The sequence below is a fragment of the Plodia interpunctella genome, chromosome 23 (genome assembly GCF_027563975.2).
Source record: "Plodia interpunctella isolate USDA-ARS_2022_Savannah chromosome 23, ilPloInte3.2, whole genome shotgun sequence".
NCBI classification, from domain to species: domain Eukaryota; kingdom Metazoa; phylum Arthropoda; class Insecta; order Lepidoptera; family Pyralidae; genus Plodia; species Plodia interpunctella.
This window is the reverse complement of record NC_071316.1, coordinates 6,658,248-6,675,570: the sequence shown is the minus strand read 5'-3', so window position 1 is coordinate 6,675,570 and position 17,323 is coordinate 6,658,248. Positions and strand designations below refer to the sequence as shown.

At 37.1% G+C, this 17,323-nt stretch overlaps 2 protein-coding genes across 3 annotated transcripts in view; one reads left to right on the top strand and one right to left on the bottom strand.

Moving 5' to 3' along the window:
• Positions 1-4,910, bottom strand: part of Cals (Calsyntenin) — a 157,923-nt gene extending 153,013 nt beyond the window's left edge. The window contains exon 1 of the mRNA XM_053762917.2: positions 4,687-4,910. Coding sequence (XP_053618892.1) covers positions 4,687-4,771 — 85 coding nt within the window. The 5' untranslated portion in view covers positions 4,772-4,910. The remainder of the gene's footprint in view (positions 1-4,686) is intronic.
• Positions 4,911-5,956: 1,046 nt separating this feature from the next.
• Positions 5,957-17,323, top strand: part of Kdm5 (Lysine demethylase 5) — a 30,981-nt gene continuing 19,614 nt past the window's right edge. For both annotated transcript variants that reach the window (XM_053762916.2, XM_053762915.2), the window contains exons 1-12: positions 5,957-6,373; positions 9,356-9,433; positions 10,011-10,149; positions 11,086-11,255; positions 12,028-12,301; positions 12,484-12,650; positions 13,175-13,336; positions 13,903-14,019; positions 14,680-14,791; positions 15,156-15,292; positions 15,962-16,068; positions 16,485-16,637. In XM_053762916.2, the coding sequence (XP_053618891.1) occupies positions 6,167-6,373; positions 9,356-9,433; positions 10,011-10,149; positions 11,086-11,255; positions 12,028-12,301; positions 12,484-12,650; positions 13,175-13,336; positions 13,903-14,019; positions 14,680-14,791; positions 15,156-15,292; positions 15,962-16,068; positions 16,485-16,637 (1,823 nt within the window). In that variant the 5' untranslated portion in view covers positions 5,957-6,166. The remainder of the gene's footprint in view (positions 6,374-9,355; positions 9,434-10,010; positions 10,150-11,085; positions 11,256-12,027; positions 12,302-12,483; positions 12,651-13,174; positions 13,337-13,902; positions 14,020-14,679; positions 14,792-15,155; positions 15,293-15,961; positions 16,069-16,484; positions 16,638-17,323) is intronic.

Here is a 17,323-nt window from a genome sequence, read left to right as displayed (position 1 = left end):
TAGATATATTACCCCTTGGTTGGAACCCTTGGTTCATCTGAACAATGAACTAGGTAGTTCTACCGCTAACTTTCTTTTTAGCTGCACTATTATGCACGATTATGAAAGACCTAGCCTTTGCCAACAGTTTCGCCGCATGAATTTCTCAGCACAATCGAAAAAGACATGATTTTTCATACAAAATTTCATCCCTTATGATTTGGGTATTGATTTTTTTTAAATTGCATGGTGGTTTTTAACTACGTGCATACCAAATTTTATCAAACAGACAGATTTTCGCTTAAATAATATTAGTATGGCTTATACAATCCAATAAAATAAAAAATCTATTCCTATAAACCGATGATACATCGTGTAGCTAATGTCAAAAAGATGAACGCAGACGAAGCAATATCATATTACAAATTGTAGCCTAGACTACTTCATTGTTAATCTCGAATCACGTCTAGATCTCCAAATCGGACAATGATTGCGTCCATCATTATTATCAATTCATTGGCCAGCATCCTGAATATCAATTTACATGTTTAGATTTGGAAATGCCACTTCCTCTGAACAATAAGCGTACAAACTGCATAATTCAAATGTGTTGTCATAATATTTGTTGCACTTTTTTAAAAGTTAGAGTTTTTCACAGCTAATAAAGTTCGGTATATCAGCTCCAGTAGTTTGTATCTTTTTGAGAAATTACTATTTATTACAAAATTTGACGTGCCTGTGGAGGTTTGATTTATTTATATTATCTACACTAATATTATAAACGTAATTGGCTGTATGTTTATCCTTCTTTCTCGGCAAACAGAGCAATGAATTAATGTGATTTGGGAGATAATAGTTGGAAGGGAGAGACGTGCTCAAATAAGAGGCTCATGCCATTTGTTAAAACTTGTATGAACAACATATAAGATGCTTTTTGTCGCGGACCAAGCCGTGGGCAATAGCTAGTAAAGGAGTATTTGAATAGTCCCACTATTTCACATTAGTTTGCCACTGCCAAAATGCACGCGCGTAGAATATATAATACTGCATATATTATTTCTCGGACGCGTCGCTGCGGTCAGCCAAACATTTTGGCTTAATTATCTTCAATTTGCAATTAAGATGTCGTAGACTTAGCTTCTTTTTTGTCGCCAATTGTTGACCAAAATAGGTGAAGCAACTAGTGTTACTTTTTGGGTTGCTTCTTATAGCCCCGGCCCTCAAGGGTCAATGAATCAGCTAGAAAGCTGAATATATTATAGTAAAACTAACAAACCTAGATCGTTAACTAAAAAATATTAAATCTATCGAAACTAGCGTAGAAGGTTAATGTGTTGGGGGTAGTAAATCTTCTGAACTACTCAACCGATTAGCAAAATTCTTCACTCAGTAGGAAGCTACATTCCTCCCGAGTGACACAGGACACTTTTTATCCCGATATTCCCACGAAAGCGACGCCCTATGTAGTAGCGAGCTAGCGCTTTATCGCAGAATGTCTCTTGGTCGCAAAATGCAATTAGCAAACAGTATCTTTAATTATATTTTGCGAAAGGGTTAATTTGCGCTACATTTTGCGAAAGGGGCAAAGGGGAAGCGGTAGCTAGTGACAAATACAATAACCTTCTGATATATATGTCGACCCTACCCAAGTAATGAGCATAGCAAATGACAGTCGTCATGGTAAACCTGTTATGGTAATCCTATAATTGTCCGTGGCTATTAAGGCATTAAAACAAAACGTTTTTATATCAAAAGACGTAGAGAGAACACAGCAACTAAGCTTTTGTTATTTTAATGATCGTTTTTCTAGTAATAAAGCGAAGAGCTTTCACCCACACGTAAAATCGGTGACTTAATGGGGTAAAAAAATAAACATAAAGGTATTTAAATAAATAACCTTATGTAATGAAATCATTTTAAATTGATTCTGTCTACCCAGTGTGAAATAGAGACGATATCACGTCTTTATGTGTAAAAATGTTTATAAGACATCTACTCTGAAAGAATTAAATTCTGTGTTTGAACTTATAAGTGAAAGTACGTAACTAAAGTCGAATAATCCGGCCTGAAAAATTATATGAAAATCCATTATTCAATTGGGAATAATATAGATTATAACCATGTTAAGCTCGCTGCATACAAACGTCATTTTAAACCTTTAGGCAGATCCAAACACATTTAATATTGATAAGCCATCTTGTTACATCAATATTCAATAACAGGAATGAGTAGCCTTTTTTCAAGAAGTAGATATTTAGAATGCAGACTGGCGGAAAATATGATTCTATTAAAAAAAAAATAAAAAATACGAACTATTGCGTATGTGAATATTCGTTGGACGTTGATGAATTATGCATTAATAAATAATATTTTATTCTACTTTTTATTATTATTGTCGTACGTAGCTGTGTCGTAAAAAGTATCACTCGAAAGAAAGTACGTTTCACAACTAGTGTGTTTGCGGCCCTCGACTAACGTCTCGGGTCAACATACCACCCTCTTTAGAATCTATGACTTTCATTCTTCTTCTTTCAGACTTCTCGTTGAACAATGCACTATTACTATACGGCTATTTGACGATAACAGAACAACACTAAGGCATCTATGGAAAAGAAACTAAAGAAACTTATTTCAAGATCTGATAGAGAAACACCTATAAAAGGTAGCTTTCAAGGCTTCGTTTCAAGATAGCTTTTCTTTCTGTTAGTTTCCGACTTAATTAAAGCCCATACCGAGTATTGCAAAGCTTTGTGGATGGCACTTTTCTGTGTAAGCTTTAACTAGTTGAGGAAGTAATTAATACCAGACTGGTAGTAGTAGTAGGTATTCGTTTTTAATAAATTGAACATTATTACAATAGGGAAGCAGGGAATACCAATTCCATGCATAGAAAATAAAACCGGACAAAATAATATAAAACTAAGACTTCTGCCTTGTCTCTATCTGCCGCGTATATGTCACTCTTGCCTGTTTGTTCGCGATAAACTCAAAAACTAGCACGTATTTATTTTCATGCAGTTTTCACCAACACAGAGTGGTTCCTGAGGAAGTTTTAGTGTATAATTTATTATGTTATCTATAAAATTGGCAAAAGAAAACAAGACTGTTGTATGTAAGCCCCCTTAAATATCACCTTAGTGTATGGATCACTTAAAATATAAATTTTAAGTGATCCATACACATTGAAATAACTAGTTACAACAAAAACATCCATGAGTGTTATGTACAAATATATGTATTAAATAAATTGACAAATGTACATTACTTACAATGCCTTATAAATACTGTACAAGAGCAGGAACTTGTGATGTCAAAATCTTTAAACTGAATACAAAACACATGTCTTATATATTAAACAAATGCAATTTATAATTCCCAATGAATACATAAACAAATACATACAATATACATACCAGTGGAAACCAGAGGCATTTGTGTATATGAATGCTATGCCATTTTTAGATAGTCCGCACCTCCTTCATAATTTCTCACCAAGACTCGGCAAACACCAGTGCATTTACAGTTAAACAATTAGATGCAACAGTTGTATGTGTGATTAATTCACACATTGTATGAGTGTACCATACATTAACGTGGAGATAGCTAGTAGGTTTTACATTGGAGAAATTCCACATACCAATTAGATTTGTTGAAAATTTAATTTGAAACTCGTATGAGGGTGATGGTTGGCCAATGGAAGTTATTTCGGGTTTTTTTTTAAGTGTCATGGCTCCATCGTTCGCCCAAATGATGATTTTGCCAACGTCAAGGTTGAGATTAACACGGAATATAATATGTTATAACATCAATATTGAAACATGGTTCAGTGTGTAACCTAAAATAAAATTGTATAAGTTTTATACAGTGTCTGAGTTTTAAATTGTCATAGTATGACATTAAAATTAACATTAACTTCAACTAAGTGACAAAACTATATTTGGGAATAAAAGAATTAGGAACCCAATCTTCTCAAAAAGTGTATGTTTCATTTCTGCATGGCTATGTATGTATGTAATGCTGTGTCACACATAGTGCCTTTGGAGCCCTGGAAGACATTACATCATGAACAAGATGGCATGATATAATGTCATCCGAGGCTTTAAAAGATCGAATTTTAATTCGCAATTTATAAAATTATGCCCTGAATAAGTGGTCTAAGTGGGTTGCAATAGCTCAGTGGACACCGACAACCTTTTAAATGTGAGTAAACATACAATCATCTATTTCAATTGCTGATTAGTAACAAATCGCAGTATGAATCATGCTAAAACTAATTTAGTCTGCACACAATAGTCCCACAGATTAAATGCAAAAAGTGGCGCGACTGCTCACGCCCACCGCGGCGGCACGGGCCCAGGTGCGAGTGTGTGCAGCGTGCAGCTAACAGAGAAGTCGTCAGGCCGGTTCCACTATCTAACACCCACACAATGCCCACAGACCAACACAATGCATTATTACACCCCAGTAGAAATTTCCAAAAGCCTACCTTCAATACGTCGAAGAAAATTCTTATCTATTTCCAAAAAAAAATAAAAAAATTTCTTCAAAAACATTCATGAACATTCATGAAAAAGAGTTCTTTAAAAACCACACGTTTGCAATAAATAATATGACCCAGATCTGTTTACATAATCCATAATAATCCCGATCCAGGTAAATAAGTGACAGGATGATAAGAAAATAAATAATGATAAAAAAATTACAGACCTTCATTGTCGTCGCTTCCTTCAACATTGTGCACCGAAGCCACCAAAACTCCGACCCACAAAATGCTCAAAACTCTCACAATCATTTTAGCTGATTAAATACCAGCACTGAGTTCACAGTTTTATTGAAAATAACAAATTAAACACTCGTCATACTCAAAACGATGACACTCGCGCTGCGGAGCAGCGATCTACCTTTCGCAAATGGCGGCGGATGACGGATGTGTTCATCGATTGCATTCGATTGTGCGCATTCACGAAGTAGGCTACACGACTAAAGTACAGTGTTGCCATAATTTGAAAAGTACAAGTACTGATTGACTAACTATTACTACATCATCGCCAATCGCTGAGAAAAAATAGGAATGGGGATTCCAGGATAGGCGCGGCGCGAATCTCCTGTCTTCTACCACTCTCTTGTTCACACTCCTTGTTTTAGTCATTTTATGTCAAAATCTTTACAGAAAAACTTGACTTTGTTTATTTATTTATTGAGGCACACAAACTTGTGTTTTCTTTCCGATGCTGGACAAATTCTGACATTAAATAATAATTTTGAACAATCATCATTATCATTAGTAGCTAAAGTATTTTGTACTCATACTATGATTTTGTAATAATAACAAGTTATTTTTTGTTGTATACAGTTCGGAATGTCCATGAAAGTAGAATACACAGAAGTAAAATATCTGATTATTAAAGGCATCACTTTGCTGAAATCAAAATGTGGCGTTGGATTTAGATACGAAATAATAAATATTATTCCATGGATTTAGACATAAACAAAAGACACGGATGGACTGCGGGAGATTGGAAGCGAATATTATAAGAAATAGAGACACGGAAAGAAAACAGACAGAGTGTGGGCCAGCCCCGGCATAGCATCTTGAGTATTGTGTGGTCGCCAGGCCAGCAGACTGGACTGTGGGTACATCGGTCACTGCTGTGCAGTCTCCCATGGAACTGTACAGCAATGACTGGAGCGTATTTGAATTTATTGTGTATATTATGTTTTACTGCGGCGCTGATACCGACGAATGATGGAGAATAATAAAGAAAATGTTATAGAATAAATTATGTTATTTTATATAACGTTTTTATTTTATATAATGCTAACTGCGTTGATGGCAGAACTGCAGTTCTTTTATTCATTGTGGATAAGGATAAAATAGTGTGTAATACTTTACTTAAACTTGTAATAAAATCTATCTTCGTAAACATATTTTTTTAAATCAATCTTTTTTTCATATGGCAACTGGAGTTTCGAAAGTTCATTTTCGCATGGCGGACGTGCAAGTGGTTTCTGTTTTGTTGGTGATAAAATAAATTCAATAAATAACTCATTGTGGTCCCTTATGGAAAGACTAACTCTCATGCTGCTATTTCTTTGTGGTCGTGCATTATTCATTCCTTAACGTTAGATTATGTCCATGTGTCGTTTATAGTTGCATTTTGTGAGAACTGCATAGTTTTTCTCAAAAATGGGAAAATGTGATGAAGCTAATGTCGAAGTTAGTATGGGGGACTCGGCGTCCCCCATGAAACCTGATAATTTTACATTTACTGTGCCCCCGGAGGCTCCAGTGTTCGAGCCAACGCCAGAAGAGTTCCTGGACCCACTGGCGTACATCAGCAAAATAAGACCCATCGCTGAAAAGTCTGGAATCTGCAAGATAAAACCACCAGCGGTGAGTTGTCTTTGTCCTCAAACACCACTTTGCCCATTTCTGACCTCGATTTCTTGTTTTTATATCGTAATTTAACATCGTAGCTCAGTTTTCTAACCCTAAAAACGATAGATGAATTCTCGTGATGCAACCATATTACTTAGTCCCGTAGTGATGTCTGTTATCTTAATTCGGGTATCACGATAGAATCATTAAGAATACGTGTCAGAGAGTCCTTTGGCCGTGTTGTATGCACAAAAATGCATTGGAATATTGTCACAGGGACTTGCAATATTGTGTGTGGAGACTGGTTGCCATTTTGTGTGTCTTCTTGCTTACGATAGTTTAGATAAAAAAAAAGTATGTAACTATCACGACTTTTTGCCGTGAATAACTGTGATTTCCAATTAGGCTGATGAAACTAGTGATTTTTTGAAAATATCTTTTAGCTTTAAGTTTCTTACAAATGTATGTAAAAGATGCATTATAGGTACCTACTATGCACTTATATATTAAGTATAACTTGCCACACAGTGCAGAAGGCCTACATAAGACATTCATTGTCCTCAACATATTTTTGTGTTTTGTTTCTTCAAATATTTCCTTTTGAATAAAACCATGATTTTTCATATTTTTCTGTTAACCCTCAACTTACAAAAATTGTGAAACATAATGGAATGAATTTAGTTCTCTTATTAGGGACAAATATATATGTTTAATGTAGTTTCAGACAGGAATCTGTACATTTATAATTATATTTTGTGTAAAATCCATTCTCTTGCTTGTATTAAAAGAACATTTGGTTTACTTTTATTGTTCATCAAAATCATTCCCATAGGTAGGTTATGAAACCTGATGAGGATTGTATTTCTAAGGACTTGCTTGCTTACATTGTAGCCTTGAAACATCCTAACCTAACCTGGACTAGAAAAATAACTCTAATTCATATTTCCACATTAATATTCTGAATGCAAAAGTCTGTAGGTACTGCTGGGCTGACTTATGAAATTTGGAATAGATATTAGTAAAAAATTAATCTCAAAAGATCATGGAAAGATTTGAAGGAGGCATAAGGACTGGCTCTGCGAAAACAAACCCGCCACAAACTGTGTGTTAATTTTACTATAGAAGTTAAGTATATTATATATAATAAATTGTGGTAATGCTAGTTAATAACCCATCAGTTAACATCAGGCAGGGAGAAGTGGAGGAGACTGACTGACCCCACATAAAGTGGGATAAGAGTAGGCTGATGATGGTGATGAATAGTTAATAACCCAGGCTCATCATAGGTTCCGCAGTTGGAACTATGAGTTGTCTATATGAAGCCTCTCTATGTTCAGTAATAGGCAGATGCATAATAAAAGTGATAATATTATTAGTGTTAAAGATTTGATAATGTACCTACAATGCAGTAATATGTTATATGTCTAAAAAGTAATACTTAATAGATAATATAAACATTTTTTTTTTCTTTATTGATTTAAAGGGGTTTTGTCACGCAGTGACTAGTGACTATGTCACCCCTGTAAGGTTTGCTAAAAATTGTATCAATTAATGTGAAGACTTAGTTTGATAAAGCATTTGGCATCGTCTGATAATGGAGAAGCCAAAATACAATCACATGTACCAACAGGGAGTAAATCAAAGTCAAAATCGCGGCGGAGTGCCTCGTTGCGGACATACTCCATCAACACATGCTGTACGTCTTCTATAATACCGCATTCTGGGCAATTGGGTGAATTAGCTATACCCATCAAATACTGATACTTGTTAGATGGAATGTGTCCACATCGAAGCCTTAGCAGCGTTACAACCGAAATTCTACCACCGCGGTGATTGTTAAACCACGGACAATGGGGAGGCTGACACTGAATGGTCTTATACCAAATACCTTTGTCTTGAGAGTGTTCATCAAATATATAAAAATCCTTTCAATGTATATAAAAATATAAGTGTGGAAAATGGGAAATTCTAGTAATGGAGGCTGAAATCCTCTCTATTTAATTATTTATCTGGCTCAAGGACCCGATCCTGAATTAAGTAAATATGTAACACCCAAGATACCCTAAAGTGACAAATCCAGTGAAAGAATGTTAGCCAACCTGCAATCTTCTTGATACTTTATCATTTGGTGTGTGGAGTGGAGAAGGCAATGGCAAACCATTTCATTAATATTGCCAAAAAAAATGTGTGTGTGTTTCATTCCACTTGATGACTACAACCCTAAGCCATGAGTCCATTTGTGGTCCCTGGTATGAGAGGATTGATCACTTATATGGTGCTCACACTGGTGTTTCTTTAATTTCTGTACTTATTTAGTATTATGTGCAATAAAGTCATTTCAAACAATTCCTTTATTTATTAAAGTACAAAAAGTTACTGACATGGTATGCACTGGATTGTCTTTATTTCCCAGGTGTTATGGACATAGTTTGTTTATATTTCACAGCAGTTAGACAATAAGTTATTATTGTGGTATTTCTATCCTTATTCAGATTCAATCCATCAATAGGTGGATCGAATTCTCATTCTTATAATGCTTCCAGCCAGGACTCATAAAATGAATAATTGAATACATTCTTTATGTGTGAGTGTCCCAGCTGTGGTTGTATAAGAGAGCTGGATAGCTAGCCCCTTTCACATCCATCACGAACAAAATTCGTGTAATGATTTATTTCAACTTCATATAGATAGAGCACCATTTCTTAAGCCCAAGACATCAACAACATGTTAATTTCAACAGGTGTCGTAAAAATCTTAAAATAGACATTTTTTGGGACGCCTAGTGTATATGTTATTCCTAGTATAAGGAATATCATATATATTGTTTTAAATAGACTTTGTCATTATTTACTGGTTGGGAATGCCAGTGCAAGCTGCAGACGGGTGATTGGTCCTCCCATTCTGAGACCATGTTATCTAGTTTTTGAGATGTCAGGTTAACTGGTATCTAAATGTTTGAATCAAGTTTAAATATATTAACTTGTCGTATTGTTACAGCACTGGCAACCCCCATTTGCTGTGGACGTGGACCGGCTCCGCTTCACACCTCGGATACAGAGGCTAAATGAGTTGGAGGTATGCTTTATTTTCCTTGTACAGCCGACCACACATTTACCTATTCAAATTCATTACGAAATCGCCACTATTAGCGCCGTATAAAGGTCTACGCACAATAACGATATGGCTGTAATATCTATTTTGATGTAAGACTATATTAAACTGTGCTGCAAGTTACATTTTTGTCTAATGACGGTAGTTGTAAAAGTCAGATACATTTTTACGACGTGAATAATATCTGACACCAGTGTTAAAATAAAACAGAAATAAGAAAGAAAGAAACTTAATACGACAGCAAGACTTTTTGAGCATCATATTATAAAAATCTTATTGTATAAAAAAACATCCCCCATATTGCTGCCATACATGTAGTAAAAATCTGATTAAATTTTTTTGTTATGAATGATAGGGAAAGTCTGTATGATAAGCTTTGTAAGTTGTTTAATAACAAATTTGATTAGTGTTTTGACACAATTTTGGAAGAAGACTTGATATTTCGGGCAGATTTTTTTTGCCCAATATATTGACCACTTTTTACATGTCAATCATCATCAGACGTCAAACATCAATGAACAAAATAATTGTCTGTTCCCAGGCCATAACCCGGGTGAAACTCAATTTCCTAGACCAGATCATTAAATTCTGGGAGCTTCAGGGCTCCGTGCTGAAGATCCCCACTGTGGAACGGAAGCCCTTGGATTTGTATGCCCTTCACAAGATTGTCAGGGAAGCGGGTGAGTAATTTTTATAAGCTGTTCTTTCGCAGATTCGCAGATTCTATCCGACTCGAAATAACACAATGTATTTCGTTTCTCTTATCTTCGCGCGGTCCTAGTTACATTTGGGGCTGTGAAGCCGCGCAGCTTGGGTTCAAAATAAATAAACTGTAGAATGTTTAAGATTTCACTGTAATTTTACGATCGTCCGCCTGCTTTACGTCAGTTTTTTTTGCTTGCCTTAGAAATGCTGTTGTTGCCTATCAGCGCCAATACTATGTGTCCCTTAGTTGCCTCGTACGACATTCACAGAGGTTGTGAAGTGTCTTAATCTGGGGCGGAAATCACACGCCTAAATAAAATTCCACTTAGTGTTTAAGCCATAAAGGTCAGGTACTTACCTCATTAGAATAACTATTTTATCAAATTAAACTATCTATAAAAGTAAGATGTATTAATTTCCTAAAATAGGTGCTTGGATCTCATTCATTTCATTTTTTGTTGACAGTAATTTATACTTTGTTATTTTTTAAACATAGCCTGAAATAGCTTAGTCTTAAATAATGAATTAGTCTAAATTAAATAATTTTAGAAGTGATCAAGAAATGCTGGCTTGTTGTCGTCAAGTATGATATGCGTACCAATGGTCTGACAACTAGGGATGCCGACGACCGTGCGAAGTGGAGACGAAAATGTAGGAAAGCTCAGACGCTCGTTGCCAATGAAGAATTTAAACTGGGCGAAGAATTATAACCATCAACATAAAACACGTCATTGCGTCCACACTTAAAGATGCGTGTAAAAAAAAAGATTTTGGACGATTTGGGAAAAAGAGACAACATGTGGACGTTAGTAACATGCTACGTGTTATGTTTCGTGGTTTCTTCTGATACCAGTGTTAGCAATAACACGCTTGATAGGGAAGGAATTTAATCACAATTTTTTTGTCCCCAGGTGGTTTCGAACTATGCTCGGCGGAGCGCAAATGGTCGAAGATCGCGCGCCGCATGGGCCACCCCCACGGGAAGGGCATAGGTTCGATTCTCAAGAACCACTACGAAAGGATCCTGTACCCGTATGATGTGTTTAAGAGCAATGGCGCCATTGGCGATAATAAGGAGACGGTGAGTTCGACGACCTCTTCGGTTTTATGGTTATCATGACTGACATGAAAAATTGTCTTTTTCTTAAAATAATATTTTATCATTTCAGACATTTCTCATCTGTTCATTTATAATACGTATTTGTTCCTCCAGTCAGCCCGACCTACAACTAAATGTAACCTTTGAGTTTCGCAACTCAAGGCTCTGTCTACCCCGTAAGGAATATAGACGCGATACAGTATCTTATTAAATCCGCACTGACGTGATAAGGTGCATTGATACCTACCTTTTATTCTTTAGTTTATGTTGCATAGAAAATCCGCTCGGGAGTATGTGTGATATGAAATGTTTAAGGGCAATGTTGTTATTGGAGATAAAAAGCTGGCTGCGTTATTATAACTCTTATTAGCTCTAATTTATTAATGTAATGTTGAGGTCAGTTTTATCTTTTAATTGCTGCATCGATTTTATTTTATGTTCTTGTATATTTATACAATAGGCACATTAGCTTGACTTCGCCCTCGTCAATTTTCCACGGGCACATTGATGTTCCCGGGATGAAAGGTGTAACCTGCTTATGTCCTGTGTATTTCAAATTATTCAAATTATTTGTATGCAAAATTTAAGGAAAATTAAAATTCTGTTCAATTATAAGAAATACTAATTATTTTTGGTATCTGTTTGGTGAAGAATAACGTCGTAAGGAAATATCTAAAGACCAGCAAGAATTGACATCGACTCGGAATGTCTTCGCTAATGCATAAAAAAATTCTAATCAAATTTTTGCCAACAGAAAATCGAAGTGAAAGGCGAGCAAACCCCAGAGAAGAACAACACTGCTACACGCAGTCGCTCAGCCACCAAGTGTCCCCCCGCGGCCGCCACCCCTCCCCCCGCGCGCCGCTACAAGACCTCCGACCCGGAACCCACGGCAGAGGGGAGTCACACTGAGGGGGCGCTGGCTGGCGCTGATGATGAGAAGAAGGTGAAATCGCCAGTCAAGTCGCCGGTCAAGGAGGAGGGGAAGAAATCACCGGTGAAGGAAGAGAGTCCTGAGACTAGGAGGAGTAAGTGTTTGTGGAAGTATCTATGGTTTAGGTCATCACTCCGGTTTTAAGGTTATTTATTTATTTATCTATACATTATTCGCGCTAAGAATGTAGTTAATAAGGATTGGAGTGAATCTATTCTAGGATTGGACCACCACTAAATTAAAATGACATTTAATAATCTGTAATGTTGTCCACAGGTCCCCGCGAGAATAAATGGATGTCGGCGGCGGGCAGCTGCGGCGCGGGGTCCCGGGTTCGGGTCCCGCGCTCCACTCGCCTGCGGGAGCACCGCATGTCCAACATGACGGTGTCGGTAACGCCCGCACCCCCGCACGAACACACGCTGACCAACCCCGACGATCCGGTATGTATTTCCATGCCTATGAAGAAAAGAAAGTAATAGATTCTAACGAGGGTGTATTGTGAGAGGCCGCGTATACATGACTTGTGATTCGTGCTTTCTTTCGAATGCCTATGCAGATAATGAAATAAAATAAAATAAAATTTCTATTTAGTATAAAAAAAAATCTAGTATTCTGCCCTGCCAGCCCGCACATTGTAAATACTTCATTTCAAAAAAAAAAATTAACGATGGAATTGTGTCAAAATGACGTATGTAACCAGCGTGCTCTATATTTTTTCCCGCCATATAATATCCATATCATTTATTTTATTCTCACGACAATTAAGGGTTTTCCAACAATTTTCCCGCCCTCCATTTTAATTATACGTAGTTGCACATCAAAGTTTAAACATGGAAAATGACTCTTATATAGCATGTGCCGAAAAAATAAATAGCATTACCTCTGACCACGTGGTCTTAGCTTAATGCAACTACCGATTATAAAAATAATGATAATGACATAGCCGCATAATTTCGTTACACAGCTGGCAAAATACATGTGCCACGTATGCGGACGCGGCGACATAGAGGAGCAGATGCTACTCTGTGACGGCTGCGACGACTCCTACCACACGTTCTGTTTGGTGCCGCCGCTCGCTGACGTGCCCAAGGGAGATTGGCGGTGTCCTGTGTGCTTGGCTGAAGAGGTAACTACATAATATATCATTGTAGGTAACAGTCTAGACTCGTGTTATATATATGCAGCAGATGCTACTCTGTGACAGTTGTAACGACTAATTCTGCTTTATTTTTTCTCCCTTTTTTCTTCTTCTTAGCGTGTCGGTGCTATTCGAAAAGTTGGAAAAATTTGCATATGTCGATTCAATTTTTCCCTGAATAATTCTGCCGTTTTTATGGTGGAAGAGGTAATGAAGTATTTCGATGTAGGTATACAGAGTCTAGAACTAAATTGAGAAAGATAATTAAGTTGTGGTATGTCGTTGTCGCTATAAAATAGGATAATGCCAATTCGAAGAGGGCAGGGACAAGATTTTGTTTCATAGCTAACCGCGGTCACATTAGGCGAAAATTCACATGCTAAACATGTGAATAATGAAAAAATAATTCTCACTCAAAGTATGATTTAGAATTCAGACAAGCAACACATGCTCAAGATTTAAAGAATCTCACTACAAACAACTAAGCAATAATGATTTATAGGAATATCTTCTGTACATGATTGGTGGTTATCCTTAAATACCATTTGTTACAGGTGTCAAAGCCAGCCGAAGCGTTCGGCTTCGAGCAGGCGTCGAGGGAGTACACGCTGCAACAGTTCGGGGAAATGGCCGACCAATTCAAGTCCGATTACTTCAACATGCCAGTGCATGTAAGTTACGATGTCGTCTTATTCTTCGAATACGGTCTGTTCTTTGATTACTTTTTGATCACGTAGTTTGTTATACCATAGAAAAATGTATGTAAAAAAAAGGTAAGGCTTTCTGGCATGATAATGACTAACACTGTTTAAATGAGTTTATTTCGGCATTTCTTCTCAGCATGTTCAGTTTGGAGCTTTAAACACTTAAATCATTTAAAAATTGACGTGAAAAACTATTTGTGAAAGTTTAATTTCTAAAAAATGCTTTAACTTTCTGTCAGAGTAGGAAACAGATTTTTAACGAACTACATTTTTTTGTTACTGCGATATACCTACATTGTCAAATTTGGTTGATAAAAACCCGAGTGTTGCCAGCCAATTGGATACAGCTCATTTTTTTTTCACTCTTACTCTTTCCATAGCTTCCCTGGAATCCTACTCTTTTATTCCTAAAAGAATTAGAGCATACTTTAAGAAATATGTTTTTCTTGTTCTGTCAGTGTCAAATATTTGAAAGTGCAAAAGTGACAAAACAAATTTAAGAGTATAGTAATTAATTAATAGTATGTAATCTTTTTCAGCTGGTGGGCCGCGGGCCATTTGCTTGCTCAGTAGTTTAAAAAAGTAAACGATTTGTAATAAAACATTTAATATCTTCTCCTCTACAAGATGGTGCCGACGTCGACAGTGGAGAAGGAGTTCTGGCGCGTCGTGTCTTCCATCGACGAGGACGTCACAGTGGAGTACGGCGCTGACCTTCACTCCATGGACCATGGATCCGGTGAGTGAATATATTTATTATGACATGGCGGCAATTCAATGCAAATTACTTATAATATCAATTCGTTGAAAAATATCTGGTATAAAACTATAAATATGTAAAAAATACTATTTTAAACTGTTAAAAGTTGTGTTTGCTTACCTTACTTAAACTGATCGTTTGCACACTATGTTATAAAAATTAATAAAGTAGGGGATTAAAACGTGCTATTGTACGTGCATATGTGTTGTGCATAAAAATATGTGGGTGTAAAGATTTCAAACAAATAGCTGACAAAATTCATTATTTTAAATTGTGGTCAACTTTTGGCCTGTCCGCGATCGATCGAGAGACAAAGCCTAATACAGCACGCGGTACGCGGCAGGGTTCCCCACGAAGTCCAGCGCGCACCTGTACCCCGGGGAACAGCAGTACGCGGAGTGCGGCTGGAACCTCAACAACCTGCCCGTGCTCGAGGGCTCCGTGCTCGGCCACATCAACGCCGACATCTCTGGCATGAAGGTCAGTCACTCATCTGTACTTCTATACATACTCATCACCGAAACTCACGAACCGATTTCAAATCACCATTAGAAAGGTACATTATCCAAGATTTATATAGGCTACATTTTATCTCGAAATCCCCACGGGAGCGAAGCCCCGGGCAACATCTAGTTTATTATAAAAGTTATACACATCACTTACAGTTGCCCAACACATGCTGAGAGCCAACGAACATAACTAATTATTAGGTAAACACATACACTAATAAAACTGTTTAAGCTTAATATCATCCGATCTCTTTGGGTAGGTGACTAATTTTTATTTTGCTGGCGTTTCTAATGATATAATGCCCGTATATTATAAGAAACGTGAGCGAAAAAAAATTAATAGTCCTGGTTAAATAACACACTACATCACGTGATAATATAGTCATCATACAACATTCTGCGCGCGCATCTAGCGCGCAATAGACAATAGAGCAAGTTCACAACCAATGAAAAAGCGGAATATCAGTTTGAAGGGTGGGAGAAGCAGTGTAACTATAGAGTGTTGTGGTATAAGACCCTACCTATGCCGCAAAGTCGGCATTGCTTGTGAAACACCGCTGGAATTGCAGCGTCCATAGGCTGCGGTGACCACTTACCATCCGCATGTGGTAGTATAAATATGATATCAATTCTTGTGCAGATTCCCTGGCTGTACGTCGGGATGTGCTTCGCTACGTTCTGCTGGCACAACGAGGACCACTGGAGCTACTCCATCAACTACCTCCATTGGGGGGAACCCAAGACATGGTGAGTACGCTTCTTTTGGAGACTAAACGATTTCACTCTAGAGTAATCTCTCTACATATACAAGGCGACAGAACAAAGACAGCAGTTACGTAGTCCAGAAAGGGACTCAGAAAGTACCTCTTCGATATAACATCACTCTGCAATCGATTTATTTAGTTTTTTTATTTGGTAATAGTCTCTACGTGACTGACGGCTTGAAAGTGGGGCCAACTATTATTTTTTATTGGGTAATCCCTTCATCTATCATCAGTTTTTTAGATTCGTGATACTGTATTTGTGTTTATTAATTAATTATTATAAAAAAAAATGTTACAGTTCTTTATTTAGCTCCTTACGCGTTATGTGGGGCATTGGCAGCGCCCCACCCTGCACCTGTCAGCCTCGCATTGTGCTGACATATTGTCTGTTGCAATCAGGTACGGCGTCCCCAGCTCAAAAGCGGAGCAGTTCGAAGCGGCCATGAAGGCGGAAGCTCCCGAACTATTCCAGTTACAACCGGACCTGCTCCATCAGCTGGTCACCATCATGAACCCCAATGTGCTGATGAAGGCTGGAGTCCCTGTTTATAGGTAAGATGCACATATTTAGGTACGGCCTTACGTCTAAATAATTATCCTCTTCAAAATATGAAGTTTAAAAGGCTGCATTATGTTCGTATTTTATGATAAGAGTGATATACAACAAGTTTATCTGTTAGACAAATTTAAAAACCCCCCGACTTCAATATTCATTTCGCTACAACTTTTGACACCTTTCACTTATAACACCCTTCTTTTTGCATCGGGGGTTAAAAAGGTGATGTTTGAGACAGTTCTTGTCGAATGCGTTGTTGTTGTTAAATTGTTTTTATTGCATTATTGTGACATGATATCTACGTGTTTACAATATTTCATAATAGAACACGCACGCGTTTAATTTTACGACATTTTTATCATTGGATTCGCCTGCCGGTATTTTTTTGTTTTGCAAATACCCGACAAGGTTCATATTGTACCAAACTGTAACCCGTGTGCCTAGTAAAATTAATTCTGGTCTCAGATTTTATTCAAATCGATGTGAAACTGGGAGGACGCTCAGATGAGAGCGACTTTATTCAACTCGCCTAAAGACATCTGACACGACTTTTACGGATACCGCTATTTAGCGGCAGCAGCTGCATACACGCCAGATGGACAATCGGCATAATACAGATAAAAGTATAATATAGAACAAAATTTCGATTTTAACGTAACTACGGTTAACTTTAATAAATAAT